At 43.6% G+C, this 13,830-nt stretch overlaps 2 protein-coding genes across 2 annotated transcripts in view; one reads left to right on the forward strand and one right to left on the reverse strand.

The window, feature by feature from the left end:
- Nucleotides 1-6,025, reverse strand: part of PARP4 (poly(ADP-ribose) polymerase family member 4) — a 95,314-nt gene extending 89,289 nt beyond the window's left edge. Inside the window, exon 1 of the mRNA XM_017548224.2 lies at nucleotides 5,871-6,025. The gene's annotated coding sequence lies outside the window, so the exon portion shown is untranslated. The remainder of the gene's footprint in view (nucleotides 1-5,870) is intronic.
- Nucleotides 6,026-6,519: 494 nt separating this feature from the next.
- LOC108317607 (centromere protein J-like) overlaps nucleotides 6,520-13,830 on the forward strand; it is a 20,813-nt gene continuing 13,502 nt past the window's right edge. Inside the window, 6 exon segments of the mRNA XM_037745576.1 lie at nucleotides 6,520-6,571; nucleotides 10,807-10,878; nucleotides 10,881-11,102; nucleotides 12,661-12,705; nucleotides 12,708-12,748; nucleotides 13,598-13,739. Of these exon segments, the coding sequence (XP_037601504.1) occupies nucleotides 6,520-6,571; nucleotides 10,807-10,878; nucleotides 10,881-11,102; nucleotides 12,661-12,705; nucleotides 12,708-12,748; nucleotides 13,598-13,739 (574 nt within the window).

Raw genomic sequence — 13,830 nt, forward strand, 5'->3', positions numbered from 1 at the left:
GCATTCCGGGTCCTGTGTAAGTTTTGGGATCGCGTTCCGGGTCCTGTGTAAGTTTTGGGATCGCAGTTCCAGGTCCTGTGTTAGTTTGGGATCGCGTTCCGGGTCCTGTGTTAGTTTGGGATCCCGTTCCGGGTCCTGTGTAAGTTTTGGGATCGCGTTCCGGGTCCTGTGTAAGTTTTCGGATCGCAGTTCCAGGTCCTGTGTTAGTTTCGGATCGCGTTCCGGGTCCTGTGTTAGTTTGGGATCGCGTTCCGGGTCCTGTGTTAGTTTGGAGATAGCGCAGTTCCGGGTCCTGTGTTAGTTTTGGGATCGCGTTCCGGGTCCTGTGTTAGTTTGGGCAGGCTGGTCAGGCTCTCTGCGGTGGGCCCCGCGTGTCCGGGGACTAAGCGGAGCCGCCCAAAGCCCACCGCTCTGCGCGCGATTGGGCTCCGCGTTTCTCCTTTGCTCCGCCTGCCCTTGGACTTCCCACTCCTACAGGCCGGAGGCCCTGCCCCACCTAGTACCTTTGCTCCGCGTGTGTTGGATGGCGGTACCCATTCCCTGGGCTTCCAATGGAGGACACAATGCCACTGCCTCCCTGACACCTCACCTCTGGGTCTCCTTGGCACCACAGAGGCGGCAGGTCCTCAGCCTAGACCTCTTCATCCCTCTCGGCTGGAGACAACCACTGGGTGCTACTCTTGACTTGCCGCACCCCCACCCCCTTCTGCCGGCTGTATCTCTTCCATCACAGCTGGTGATACAGCCCGCATCCATAGCACTTGTCCCTCCTGCTGCCACCCTGGCTCATGCCCTCTCATCTTGCCTGGCTCCCACTGCTGTTGCACCTGCATTCAATCTCTTCTCCACACTGTACCTGGAGGAATCCTCATTGTGAAAAAATTACATTTCAAATAAAACACAAATTGCTTATCATGGTTCAAGGCCAGTGGCTGTCCCATCCCCTCCTGGCCACGCTGGCCTTTTCTTCAGGAGGAAGAAACTCTCACAGCTTGGTCCTCCAAGTCTTGACACATGCTGTTATATATTATAGTCCCTCTCCCTGGGACCTCAGCCCTTCCTCACCCCATGCTGTATCCCCCATCCAGGACACAATGAATGAACACTTGAGGGATTCATATTTTTTAGTCTTTCGTTTGAGGTTGGGTTAAACTGAAGTCTCTTGATGCAATTCTGCCTTTCCACAACATTAGCATGTACAAGTTTCATTTGTTCACGGCCTCTTACATTCACTAATTAGCATCTGCGCCTAGACAGGAGGGTGAAATGAGGGGTACTGTAAAAGAGATTTCACCACACTATTTAGGTTAATCTATGCTAGTTGTAATCTGTGACAATTAAAAACAAGACAAAACACTTTTCAGGACAGTCTCTGTGTGATAGTGCACCCCCACCTATGCAGGCCAAGGCTGGCTGACATGGAGTGGCTGCTCAAGTCCACTTCTTTCAGATGGTCCTGGATGTGGTCAGTCCTCTAACCTGTTTAAAAAGTGTTTCTTGGAAAAGTGATTTATGGTCACTATTGAAAAATTTGAAAAATACAGAACCGTATAGCAGCAAAAAAATAATAATAATAATCTCAAAACCTAGGGCTATGTTAGCATCTTGTTTTATGTTCTTCTTCCGGGCTTTTTTCTAGGTCTATGTATTATAACAGACTATATATATATGTGTGTATAGATATAATATGTATATATATTTTGTTTGTTTGTTTTTGAGACAGAGTTTCACTCTTGTCACCCAGGCTGGAGTGCAGTGGCACGATCTTGACTCACTGCAACCTCCGCCTCCTGGGTTCAAGTGATTCTCTTGCTTCAGCCTCCCAAGTAGCTGGGATTACAGGTGCCCACCACCATGCCTGACTAATTTTTATATTGTTGCTAGAGATGGGGTTTCACCATGTTGGCCAGGCTGGTCTCAAACTCCCAACCTCAAGTGATCTGCATGCCTTGGCCTCCCAAAGTGCTGGGATTACAGGTATGAGCCACCATGCTCAGCCACAGACTATATATTTTTTTTAATCAAAATTGAAATCACACTACACACATAATACCTATCCTGCTATTATCAGTCAGCATCTTATCTTTTGTCATTAAATATTATTGGAAAACATTTTTAATAGAGGCTATCAGATAGGGACCGTAAATGATTTATTGTTGGAAAATTAAATCATTTCGAATTTTTGGTATCATAAAAAGCTATGATAAACATCCTTACATTGCAAGCCCTTGTTTGCATCTCCTACAACCATCTTAGAAAATAATACTTAAGTAGAACTACCAAATCAAAGTTTGAACAATATTTTTCATGTTAAAAGTTAATCACCCGGGCGCGGTGGCTCAAGCCTGTAATCCTAGCACTTTGGGAGGCCGAGGCGGGTGGATCACGAGGTCAAGAGATCGAGACCATGCTGGTCAACACGGTGAAACCCCGTCTCTACTAAAAATACAAAACATTAGCTGGGCATGGTGGCGTGTGCCTGTAATCCCAGCTACTCAGGAAGCTGAGGCAGGAGAATTGCCTGAACCCAGGAGGCGGAGGTTGCGGTGAGCCGAGATCACGCCATTGCACTCCAGCCTGGGTAATGAGAGTGAAACTCCGTCCCCCCCAAAAAAAAAAAAAAAAGTTAATCACTATGAAGAAAAAATAAAAAGCACCTAAAATGATGGAAATGTTCAAAACTAGACTGCAATGATGGTGCACAATTTGGTAAATTATTAAAAATTTTGAACTGGGCCAGACAATGTGGTGCATGCCTGTAACCCTAGCTCTCTGGGAGACCAAGCAGAGTGTGTCAGTTGAACCCAGGAGTTTGAGGCTAGCCTGGCCAACATGGCGAAACCCCATCTCTACAAAAAATAAAAAAATTAGTTGGGTGTGGTGGCACACACCTGTGGTCCCTGCTACTCAGGAGACGTGGGAGGATCACTTGAGCCTGGGAGGTCCAGGCTACAGTGAGCTGTGATCATGCCACTGTACTCTAGCCTGGGCGATAGAGACCCTATCTCAAAAAAAAAAAAGTTATTGAATTGTACAATTAAAACTGGTGAATTTAATGGTATGTAAATTGTACCCCAATACATTTTTTAAATAGCATTTTTTGGATACATAATAGTTGTACATATTATGGTGAATAAAGTTGTTTTTAAAAAACACCCTACTGTTGATTTTTGTGTTTTGAGCCAGTCTTGCTCTGTCACCCAGGCTGGAGTGCAGTGGCATGATCTTAGCTCACCACAACCTTCTGCCTCCCAGGTTCAAGTAATCTCATGCCTCAGCCTCTGAGTAGCTGGGACTACAGGCACACACCACCACGTCCAGTTAAGTTTTGTACTTTTAGTAGAGACGGGGTTTCACCATGTTGGCCAGGATGGTCTCCAACTTCTGAGCTCAAGTTATCCACCCACCTTTGCCTCCCAAAGTGCTGGGATTACAGGCGTGAGCTGCTGCACCCAGCCCCCACTGTTGATATTTTAATAATTTTTTCTGGTATTCTTCTTTCTTGTATCATTCTATTTTCTAAATTATTAACATTCTATATTTAATGCTATAGACAGTTGCTCTTAACTTTTTAAAAAATAGAACTTTCATCTTCACAGCTTATTTAGCTTTTAATGATGTGCTTCCCATGCCACTAAATATGCTTTGAAGGTATTTTTAGTGGTTACATAAGCTTTGCATTGATTTCATCCTTCCCCAAGTCATCAGATAGTTCATTATTTAAAAGTGTTCACTATTAGAAATACACTTGGAATAGAATGTTTGCACATATATTTTTTGGCCAAATCTCTGTCATTGTTTTCTTAAAGTAGATGGCCAGAAGTGGAATTACTGAATCAAGGAGTATAAACATTTTTTTAGCCTTTAAAAAATTGTGGTAAAATGTGCAGAAGGTAAAATTTACCATCTTAACCATTTTAGTTGTGAAATCAAAGCATACACATTTTATTTTATTTGGGACTTGGTCTGGCTCTGTCTCCCAGGCTGGAGTACAGTGGTGCAGTCACTGTCACAGCTCACAGCAACCTCAACCTCTCTCCCAGCGATCCTCTCACCTCAGCCTCCTTAGTAGCTGGGACCACAGGCCTGCACCACCACGCCCAGCTAATTTTTGTACAGATAGGGTCTACTATGTTGTCCAGGCTGGTCACCAAGTCCTGGGCCAAAGCAATCCTCCTGCCTCAGCCTCCCGGAGTGCTGGGGTTACAGGTCTGAGCTGTGGTGCCTGGGCCAGAGTACAAACACTTTAAACATAAATCTCTGGGCTGTTCTTAGCACCTGCGGCTCCGTGGGAGGTATGGAAAGACACACTTTGGGTTTTGTGAAATCTCAAGTCACGCCTTGACTTCTCTCTTTCCACAGATTCGTCTCTATGCTCTCTAAAATGTCAGGCTCCGTCTGGGTTAACAGCTTCCTAACCGACATGTGCCACCAGTTCTTCCTTGTTTCAAAGTGTTCTCTAAACACAGAGTTAGTTCACATTTTCATCAGCGCCAATTACCTACACATGAACCGTGGCAGACACCGGGCTAGGGGCTGGTTGTCCTCTAAGGCAAATCTGCACGGTCACTCCAGCTTGTCCCCCTTCCCAGCTTCTTCCCAAAACAACATTCACGGAGTGTCTTCCATTCAAAGATAGCAGGGCCCAGCCCCAGTTCCCAAGACGCCTCAGCAGGCCTCCTTACAAACTCCTGGCTGCTCTATCTATAAACCATTGGCTAGGTGGAATCAGGTGGCTTCCTGCTTCACAGGTCTTTGCCCCACTAGCATTTCCTCCTCTTGGAAAACCCCGAGGAGTCCCTTTCTGGGCAGTCCTGATTCTAGAGCCTCCACCTTCCGAAATGAGTCACCGAAGACTAAGATCACTTTTGATATACAGGGGGCATTCAATAAAAGCTTGCTTACTAAAAACTGTTTCATGCATCAATCAAAGCCCAGGATTACAGAAAGCCTTCTGACACTATGTGCGTTTTGGACTCAAATGGCATCAGTAATGCACCTTCCTGATAGGATTATTAAACCCCTAAACAACAAAGGTACTAGTTTGATTCCACTCCTACGTGGCATTAAGCAGCTCTACGCACACAGACAGGACCTAATAACTGTTTATTTAATAAATGATCAAGTCAAATGACGCATATACTGAGAGCGAGTTTCCGCTTTATCATAACACTATGCCTGGATATTGTCATATAATTATTGTCATTCAGCAGTCCAGAATCTAAAGTGCTTGGGCTTGAATATTTGGCAGCGCCTTGGTTTTCTGGAAGCCGAGATCTACCAACTCGATCCCTGGGTGAATCATTCGGCCCTCCCCGCAGGAATTATTTAAGTGAGTTAGAGGTTTTCAACTTTGCTTCTATCACTGTGTTCCCAGTGACTCACAAGGTCAGATAATCCCGATTATTCACCAAACCACCTTCTTTCTTTAGGAAAGAAAGCCGTTTGGCATTCTGGAAACAAGGAACACCGATTTCCACTGCTAATAGCTCATTTTCTTGAGCACGGCAAGGGGTCCGGAGACGCAGGTGTGAGTGCCGGCTCCGGTGGGCGCCCCCCACCCCACCCAGTTTCTCGTCACCTGGGTGCACCGCGGGGCAGAGCGGAACCACCGCGACATCCGTCCCCGAGGGCGCGGGCTGCACCACCGCGCCCACCCCGCGCCCACCCCGCGCCCACCCCGCGCCCACCCCGCGCCCACCCCGCGCCCACCCCGCGCCCCGCAGCCGGGTCAGGCCTACAGCGCCGATGCCGCGCGGGCCGAGGGCGCAGCCGCGGGCGGGGAAGGCGCCGCGCGGGGCGCGCGGGCCACTTCCTGGCCAGAACTACAGGGACCCCTGGCGGCCCCCCACCCCGCGGGGCCCACGCACCTGCCAGAGGACCCGGCCGCCTCCCGGCGCTCCCCGATTCGGCGCGGCTAGCTCTCGGCACTTCCGGATTCTAGGCGCTCCCTGACCGGGGGCTGGGCGGGTGCCACTGCGGCCGGAACCCCGCCCCGCACCCGGCGAGCGCGGCGTCCCTAGCGGGGACGGTCGCCAGGACGCGCCTGAAATCCGGTCCGCCAGGTGGGGAGGGGCACCCCGCCTCCGGCGGGCGTTTGTCTCCCAAGATCAGCCGGAGGGTTCAGGAGTTGGTTTCGCTTTCATATTTCAGGAGGGATTTGGGCAGCGAGGATAAATCCAAAAGCTCGGCTTTGGGAGAGGTGGGTGGATGGTCCTGTCCTTTAACTGAGAAATGGAAGGGATTCCTAAGGACAGGAAAGAAGAAAATTTCGGGAAAATTCGGGGAGACAGGACAGTAAGATAAATTTACTTTAAACCTGCCTGAGTTTGAAATTCGTGATAGTGTTTGTAAGTAGTTGGAAATATACTCCTCTGCCATTCAAGAGAGGCGGGGGCTGGAGATACAGATCTGAGATTCACTGAAATGGGAGTAAAGCGATGGGGAAGATTCGGATATTTAGGATACTGAATAAAATGAGACTAGAAAGGACAGAGTAGAGAATACAGTGGAAATGGTATGGCGTTGAATCCTGACTCCACAATTTATTACCAAGGGGATTGTGGACAAGGTAATTTACCCATTTTCATCATTGCAACCTACTCTATAGGGTTAAGAAACAGCAAGAGATTCTGGGGAGGAGAGAAACTGATTCCCAGAGTTACCACATTATAATGCTCAAAATGTCCAATCTTCAACAAAAAATTATGAGGCATGCAAAAAAAAAAAATGGCCAATTCAGAGGAAAAAAAGAACAGAAACTGTCCCTGAGTCGAGGAAGCACAGACAGGAATTATTAGACAAATACTTTACTTAAGCGTGGACAGAAAGTGAAAGGAAATATAGAAAAAGAACTGAAAGAGAACCAGGAGAACAATGTCTCAACAAATAGAGAATATGCAATAGAAGATGTACAAATGATCAACAAACATGAAAAAAGCTCAGCATCACTAATCATCAGAGAAGTGCAAATCAAAACCACAGTGAGATACCATCTTGCACCAGTCAGAACAGTTATTATTAAAAAGTCAAGAAACAACAGATGCTGGCAAGGTTGCGTTAAAAAGGAAATGCTTATACACTGTCAGCGAGAATGTAAATTAGTTCAACCACTGTGGAAAGCAGTTTGGAGATTTCTCAAGGAACTGAAAACAGAATTGCCATTTGACCCAGGAATCCCATTACTGGGCACACACTCAAAAGAAAAGAACTCATTCTACCAAAAAGACACATGCACTAGTATGTTTGTCACAGCACTATTCACAATAAAGACACGGAAGCAACCTAGGTGCCCATCAACAATGGATTGGCTAAAGAAAATGTGGTAGATATGCAACATGGGATACTATGAAGCCATAAAAAGAATGAAATAATGTCCTTTAAAGCAATATGGATGCAAATGGAGGCCATTGTCCTAAGTGAATCAATGAAGGAACAGGAAAACCAAATACTGCGTGTTGTCATTGTAAGTGGGAGCTAAACACTGGGTACTCATGGACATAAAGATAGCAACAACAGACACTGGGGACTACTAGATGGGGAGGGAGGGAGGCAGGGGGGCAAGGGTTGAAAAACTATTGGGTACTATGCTCAGTACCTGGGTGAGGGGCTCAATCATACCCCAAACCTCAGCACCATGAATTATACTTAGGCAACAAACCTGCAGTGTACCCTCTGAATCTAACATGAAGTTATTTAAAAAACAAAGAATATTAATAAAGAGATAGAAATTATAAAAGGAACCAAACAGACACTTTGGAACTAAAAAGAACCTAAGGGAAATTGTGTAGTTAAAAAGCGCAATAGGATGAGGCATGGTGGCTCACGCCTCTAAACGTAGCGCCTTGGGAGGCCGCAGCAGGAGGATCGCTTGAGGCCAAGAGTTTGCCTTGGCAACATAGCGAGACCCCATCTCTACAGAAAAATTATGAAATTGACTGGGCATGGTGGTGCATGCCTGTGGTCCTAGCTACTCAGAAGGCTAAGGCAGGAGGATCTCTTGAGCCCAGGAGTTCACGGCTGCAGTGAGCTATGATTGCACTCCTGTACTCCAGCCTGGGTGACAGAGCAACACCTTGTCTCTAAAAAAAGAAAAGAAAAAGAACTAAAGTACAATAACTTAAATGAAAAATTCACAAGTGATGCTCAACAGTAGATTTAAGCAGGTAAAAGAAGGAAGATAAAACAACTGAAATTATTAAATCTGAGGAGCATAAAGTAAAAGAATAAAGATCAAAGTCCAGAAGATTTGTGGACACCATCAAGTGTACCAGCATATGCATAATGGGAGTCCCAGAAAGAAATAAGAGGGTAAAGGGGCTGGAAGAGTATCTGAAGAAACAGTGGCTCCAAAGTCTCCAATTTGATAAAAGACATAATGTAACACTTCCAAGAAGCCCAAGAACTTTAAGTATGATAAATTCAAACAGTCCACGATAGCATTATATTAATAATCAAATGGTTGAAAGCCAAAGACAAAGAAGCTTAAAAGCAGCTAGACAGAATGATCACTACATACAAAGGACCTTCCATAAGATTAACAGCCAATCTATTACCACGGCAGCCAGAAGGCAGTGGAGTGATATAAAGTGCTGAAAGAAAACAAGCAAACTGGTAACCATGAATTCTGTATCTGTCAAAACTATCCTGCAGAAATGATGGAGAGGCCAGGTGCAGTGACTCATGCCTATAATCCCAGCACTTTGGGAGGCTGAGGCAAGTGGATTGCTTGAGTCCAGGAGTTCAACACCAACCTGGGCAACATGGCGAAATCCCATCTCTACAAAACATACAAAAATTTGGCAGGTGTAGGGCACATGCTTGTGGTCTCAGCTAGCTGGGAGGCTGAGGCGGGAGGACCGCTTGTGACCTGGTGGTTGAGGCTACAGTGAGTTGTGATTGTGCTGCTGCCCTCCAGCCTGAGTGATAGAGTCATCCCATCTAAAAAAATGTGTAATAAAAACCTATAGAATTCTTGAAGAACCATCCAACTGCTATGTAATTATTTTTGAAGACAGCAAAAATACAGGTATAACAACTATTAACGGTATTGCTCTGCCATTGTCACATCAAAGATTCAAGCTAGAAATACTTTACTGTCTATTCAACATCATTGGTCAGGCATTCTAGAATGCAATGGAAGTGATAATCCCTTTGTTGTATAGACTCATTAGGTTTCCAGGATCTTTTGTTATAAGTCCAATGTACCAGCAATAAATTTACCTGTATTAAAATGCCGAGATTAAAAAAATGTCTCTTGGCACCCAAAATTGTTGTTAGAAACTTCTTTACTGAATTAATTCTAGAAATCTGAGGCTTCAGGCCTTGGTGAAGAACTCCTTCACTCTTCCTACAGGTAAAGTAAGGTGCGGTTTTTCTTGGGTTTGCCTAAAGGCCAGACCCGTGCATCTGTGCATCTTCCCAACCTGTTAGAATTCTCCTTTCTGGCCTGGATGACATGGGCTTGGAGATCATCCCTTGGCTAGGCTAGCACTTATGTTCTCTCTCTCTCTCTCTTTTTTCTTTTTAAGAGTTGGGGGCTTCACTCTATTACCCAGGCTGGAGTATAGTGGTGCGATCATAACTTTAAACTCCTGGGCTCAAGTGATCCTCCTGCCTCAGCGTTCCAAGTAGCTAGGGCTGCAGGTACATGCCACCATGCCTGGGCTCAAATGGTCCACTCAGTGTCCCAAAATGCTGGGATTACAGGTGTGAGCCACTGCACCTAATATGTCCTCTCTGGATAGAGCAGATACTGCTGCCATCAGACCAGCAATGAAAAGGTGTCAACTCTTGGCTGGGCGCAGTGGCTCATGCCTGTAATCCCAGTATTTAGGGAGGCTGAGGTGGGCGGATCACTGGAGGTCAGGAGTTCAACACCAGCCTGGCCAACATGGTGAAACTCCATCTCTACTAAAAATATAAAAATTAGCTGGGCATGGTGGCAGGCACCTGTAGTCCTAGCTACTCAGGTGGCTGAGGCAGGAGAATTACTTGAACCGGGGAGGTTTGGTTGTGGTGAGCCGAGATCATGCAAAAAGAAAAAGTCAGCCTTAATTCCATCAACCAATGATACCAAAATTTTAAGGATAATCTAAAGGGCAGATTTGGTAACTAGAGAATAGCTCAGGTCACTGGCATCACTGGGTGGATGTTCCAGGTCTGACGTGCTGACTGCAGGGCTGCAGAGTTGACACCTGCATGTTCTCACATGTGGAACAGGAGTTGGGCAGCTGCACCTCTGCAGTACCCACACTGCACAGAAGCAGTGTCTAAATATACTCTTACTTAAAGCTATGTGAAGGTCACTTTGGAAATTAAAAGTGTCATGACTTTGGCTGGGTGTGGTGGCTTATGCCTGTAATCCTAACACTTTGGGAGGCCGAGGTGGGCAGATTGCCTTAGCTCAGGAGTTCAAGACCAGCCTGGGCAACATGATGAAATCCCGTCTCTACTAAAAATATAAAAAAATTAGCCAGACATAGTGGTGCATGCCTATAATCCTAGCTACTCAGGAGGCTGAGGCACGAGAATAGCTTGAACCCAAGAGGTGGAAGTTGCAGTGAGCTGAGATTGCGCCATTATGCTCCAGTCTGGATGACACAGCAAGACTGTCTCAAACAAAAAATGAATGAATGAATGAATAAAAAATAAATGTATCATGATTTTGTTAAACACCATTTCCTAATAAAGAGAAAAAATGCTTTTGTCACTGCAGAGAAGCCTTTGTGGGGTGGGGTCACTCCTGGGGAGAAAAGAGAAAATGTTGAAGTAAGTCATCAGCTTTGTTGCTTGTCTTAATGTAAGGTTTGAGTTTACTGCCTGATGATCAGAGTCGGAAGCACAGATATCCAGGAAATGCCACCACCAGAGAGAGAGCCCATGTTGCTTCCCATCATACATCTACCCAGACCCAGCCCAGGAAGAAACATACGCCTCTGACATTTTATCCCATGAGCAAGGCAACTTCTGTAGAACAGCTCATGAAGATATTGTCTTAACTTCAAAAAGTGCTTCTTCTAATTTATTTTCTGAGGCACAGTATCAAGAAGCACCTGTGGAAAAAAAAAATTCAAAAGAAGAAAATAGTAACCATCCTACAAGTGATCAACTTATGTTTCTCTCTTCTTAACTTGCACAGAAGAGAGAAACAAACTACTTCTCTACTAAGTTGTCCTAAGATAAGAGAACACCTTTCTGTGTGTGTGTGTGTGTGTGTGTGTGTGTGTGTGTGTGTGTGTCCCCTGTGGCTTTTTTTGGAGACAGAATCTTAATCTTTGGCGCAGCCTGGTGTGCAGTGGCATGATCTCAGCTCACTGCAACCTCTGCCTCCAGGGTTCAAGTGATTTTCATGTCTCAGCCTCCTGAGTAGCTGGGATTACAGGTATGCACCACCATGCTCAGATAATTTTGTGTAATTTTAGTAGAGATGGGATTTCACCATGTTGGCCTGGCTGGTCTCAAACTCTTGGCCTCAAGTGATCTGCCTGCCTTGGCTTCCCAAAGTGCTGAGATTACAGATTTGAGCCATTGCACCCAGCCATAATGCCTTGTTCCTAATTTAGAGTTAATTCCTTGGTGTAGAAAGCTCAAATATGTTTTTCTTCTTTTTTACACAATATGCTTCCCTAGCCTTTTATTTTGGAAAATTTCAAACATCCAGAAAAGTTGAAAGACCCCTGAGGTGATTACTGATATACCCAATACCTAGATTCAGCAGTCAATATTTTGCTGTATTTACTTTGTCAGTTTATGTATATATGTATGTGTGTATATATCTACATGTATATCCTTATTTTTACCTCTGTATATAATTTGCTGAACCATTTTACTGAAAATAATATTAAGGTATCTTGTTACTTCATTCCAAATATTTCAGTATGCATCAAGTAAAAATAAGGACATTCATCTGTATAACCACAATGTTATTATTATACCTAAGGAAATTAATAATTCCTTAATTTTCAAGTTCATTTTGGAATTCCTGAAATTATTCCAAAATGTCTTTTAAAGGTGCTTTGTTTTTAAAGGATCTAATTAAATTCATGCATATCCAGTCAAGTTATGAGTTGTTTGATTCTTACAACTTTTTAGTCTTTTTATTACCGGAAAAGCCCACATTTTTTTTTCTTTCTCATAACATTAACCTTTTGAAGAAATGTCAAGTGTCTTTATTTAATTTGATTTAATTTTTGAGACAGGGTCTTGCTCTGTCTCCTAGGTTGGAATGCAGTGGCACCATCTCAGCTTACTGCAGCCTCTGCCTCCCAGGTTCAAGCGATTCTTGTCTTTTAGCCTCCCAACTAGCTGGGATTACAGGCATGCACCAACATGCCTGGCTAATTTTTGTATTTTGTAGAGATGGGGTTTGGACATGTTGGCCAGGCTAGTCTCGAATTCCTGGCCTCAAGCAATTCTCCCTCCTAGGCCTCCCAGAGTGCTGGGATTATAGGTTTGATCCACCTCAACCGGTCTCAAGTGTCTTAATTGGAGTTTTGTAGTTTATCTTAAGCGTTAAAGAATTCCTTGAGTGTCGTAAAATCGTTGACATACATTAGTTTTAATTTAAAAAGTTTTTAGCACAGTAACTTGTAAAATTCTCATGTTTTAAGACATGAATCTGTTTTTCTTGAGAAAAATTGTTCCTAATTTTTATCTTAGGAGAAGGTATTTCATCATATTGGAAGAAAATGATAGAACAGATTCAGGGAGAGATGACGATTGTTCAGAAGTGGCTAATATTGAAGAAAGCTATTGTTCATGTTGAAAGGAATGAGAAATATGCTATTTAATACAATAGCTGGCCTTTGTTATTGAACAGTTTCCTTGTTTGACAGAGCTATACTTTTCTTGTTTTTGCTTGACTATGCTTCTAAATACAAGGTTAAAGATACAACCTATTAGGTATTGTCAACAACAAAGGAGGTTGGGGAGATATGTCAGTTAAAGTTGCTTTGACATTGTATTGCCAAAGCTTTTTCACTTAAAAGAAACATCTGGATAAAATGAATCTTCTCTCAAATAGTTAAATCCTACTTTTGGAGAAGGGAAAAATTAAGTATTGGGATCTCCCATTTGGTCACTTATCAATTATGATTGCATAATTAGATCAGTTACAGAATTTTAAAATATGGCAAAGATAAAGTATTTTATCTTTTAAATAGGTTGATTATTTAAAAATATATTTCAATATTTTTAATGTATTAGTTATGATATGAACAAAAGGACTCTTCTGATAATTGCTCTACTCACATTGTTAAAGGCCTTTCTTAATTAAAAAATATGTATATTTAGTGATCTACTTTTGAAATAAATTTTAAAGTTATTTGATGAATATGCTATTCCATATGTTAATCTGTAGTCAATAGATAGACTTCAGAAGCTTTCTTAGGACTCACAAGTCATGTGAAGAGTGTTGTACACTCCTGTATTTAAGGGGTGGAGAAGGATTGTGGCTTTAGTTAGATTCTTAAAGGGAGGCACTGGTTTTGGGAAAGGTTAGTTCTCCCTGTAGTCTAGGGTTTCCATACCAGGCACACTAAGTGTAAAATATTTACACATTGTGATTTGCGTGTTAAATAACTTTGTGTTTCTAATTAGGCCCATTAAAGCTGATATTAGAGAAAGGAAACAGACCTTTGAAGACGACGTAGAAGAACAAATTCAGTTGGAAGAGCAAGAACTGAAGCAAAAACAGCTGAGGGTTAGCAATTGTGCTCTTTTGATTAAATCATTCTCAGGCTTTAGAGATTTATCTATAATTTGCTTTAAAAATAACTTTGAGATGACTTGGATATACCAGAATTAATTCAAATATTATTTATTTATTTA

This window comes from Cebus imitator, unplaced genomic scaffold, assembly GCF_001604975.1.
Source record: "Cebus imitator isolate Cc_AM_T3 unplaced genomic scaffold, Cebus_imitator-1.0 Scaffold204, whole genome shotgun sequence".
NCBI lineage: Eukaryota > Metazoa > Chordata > Mammalia > Primates > Cebidae > Cebus > Cebus imitator.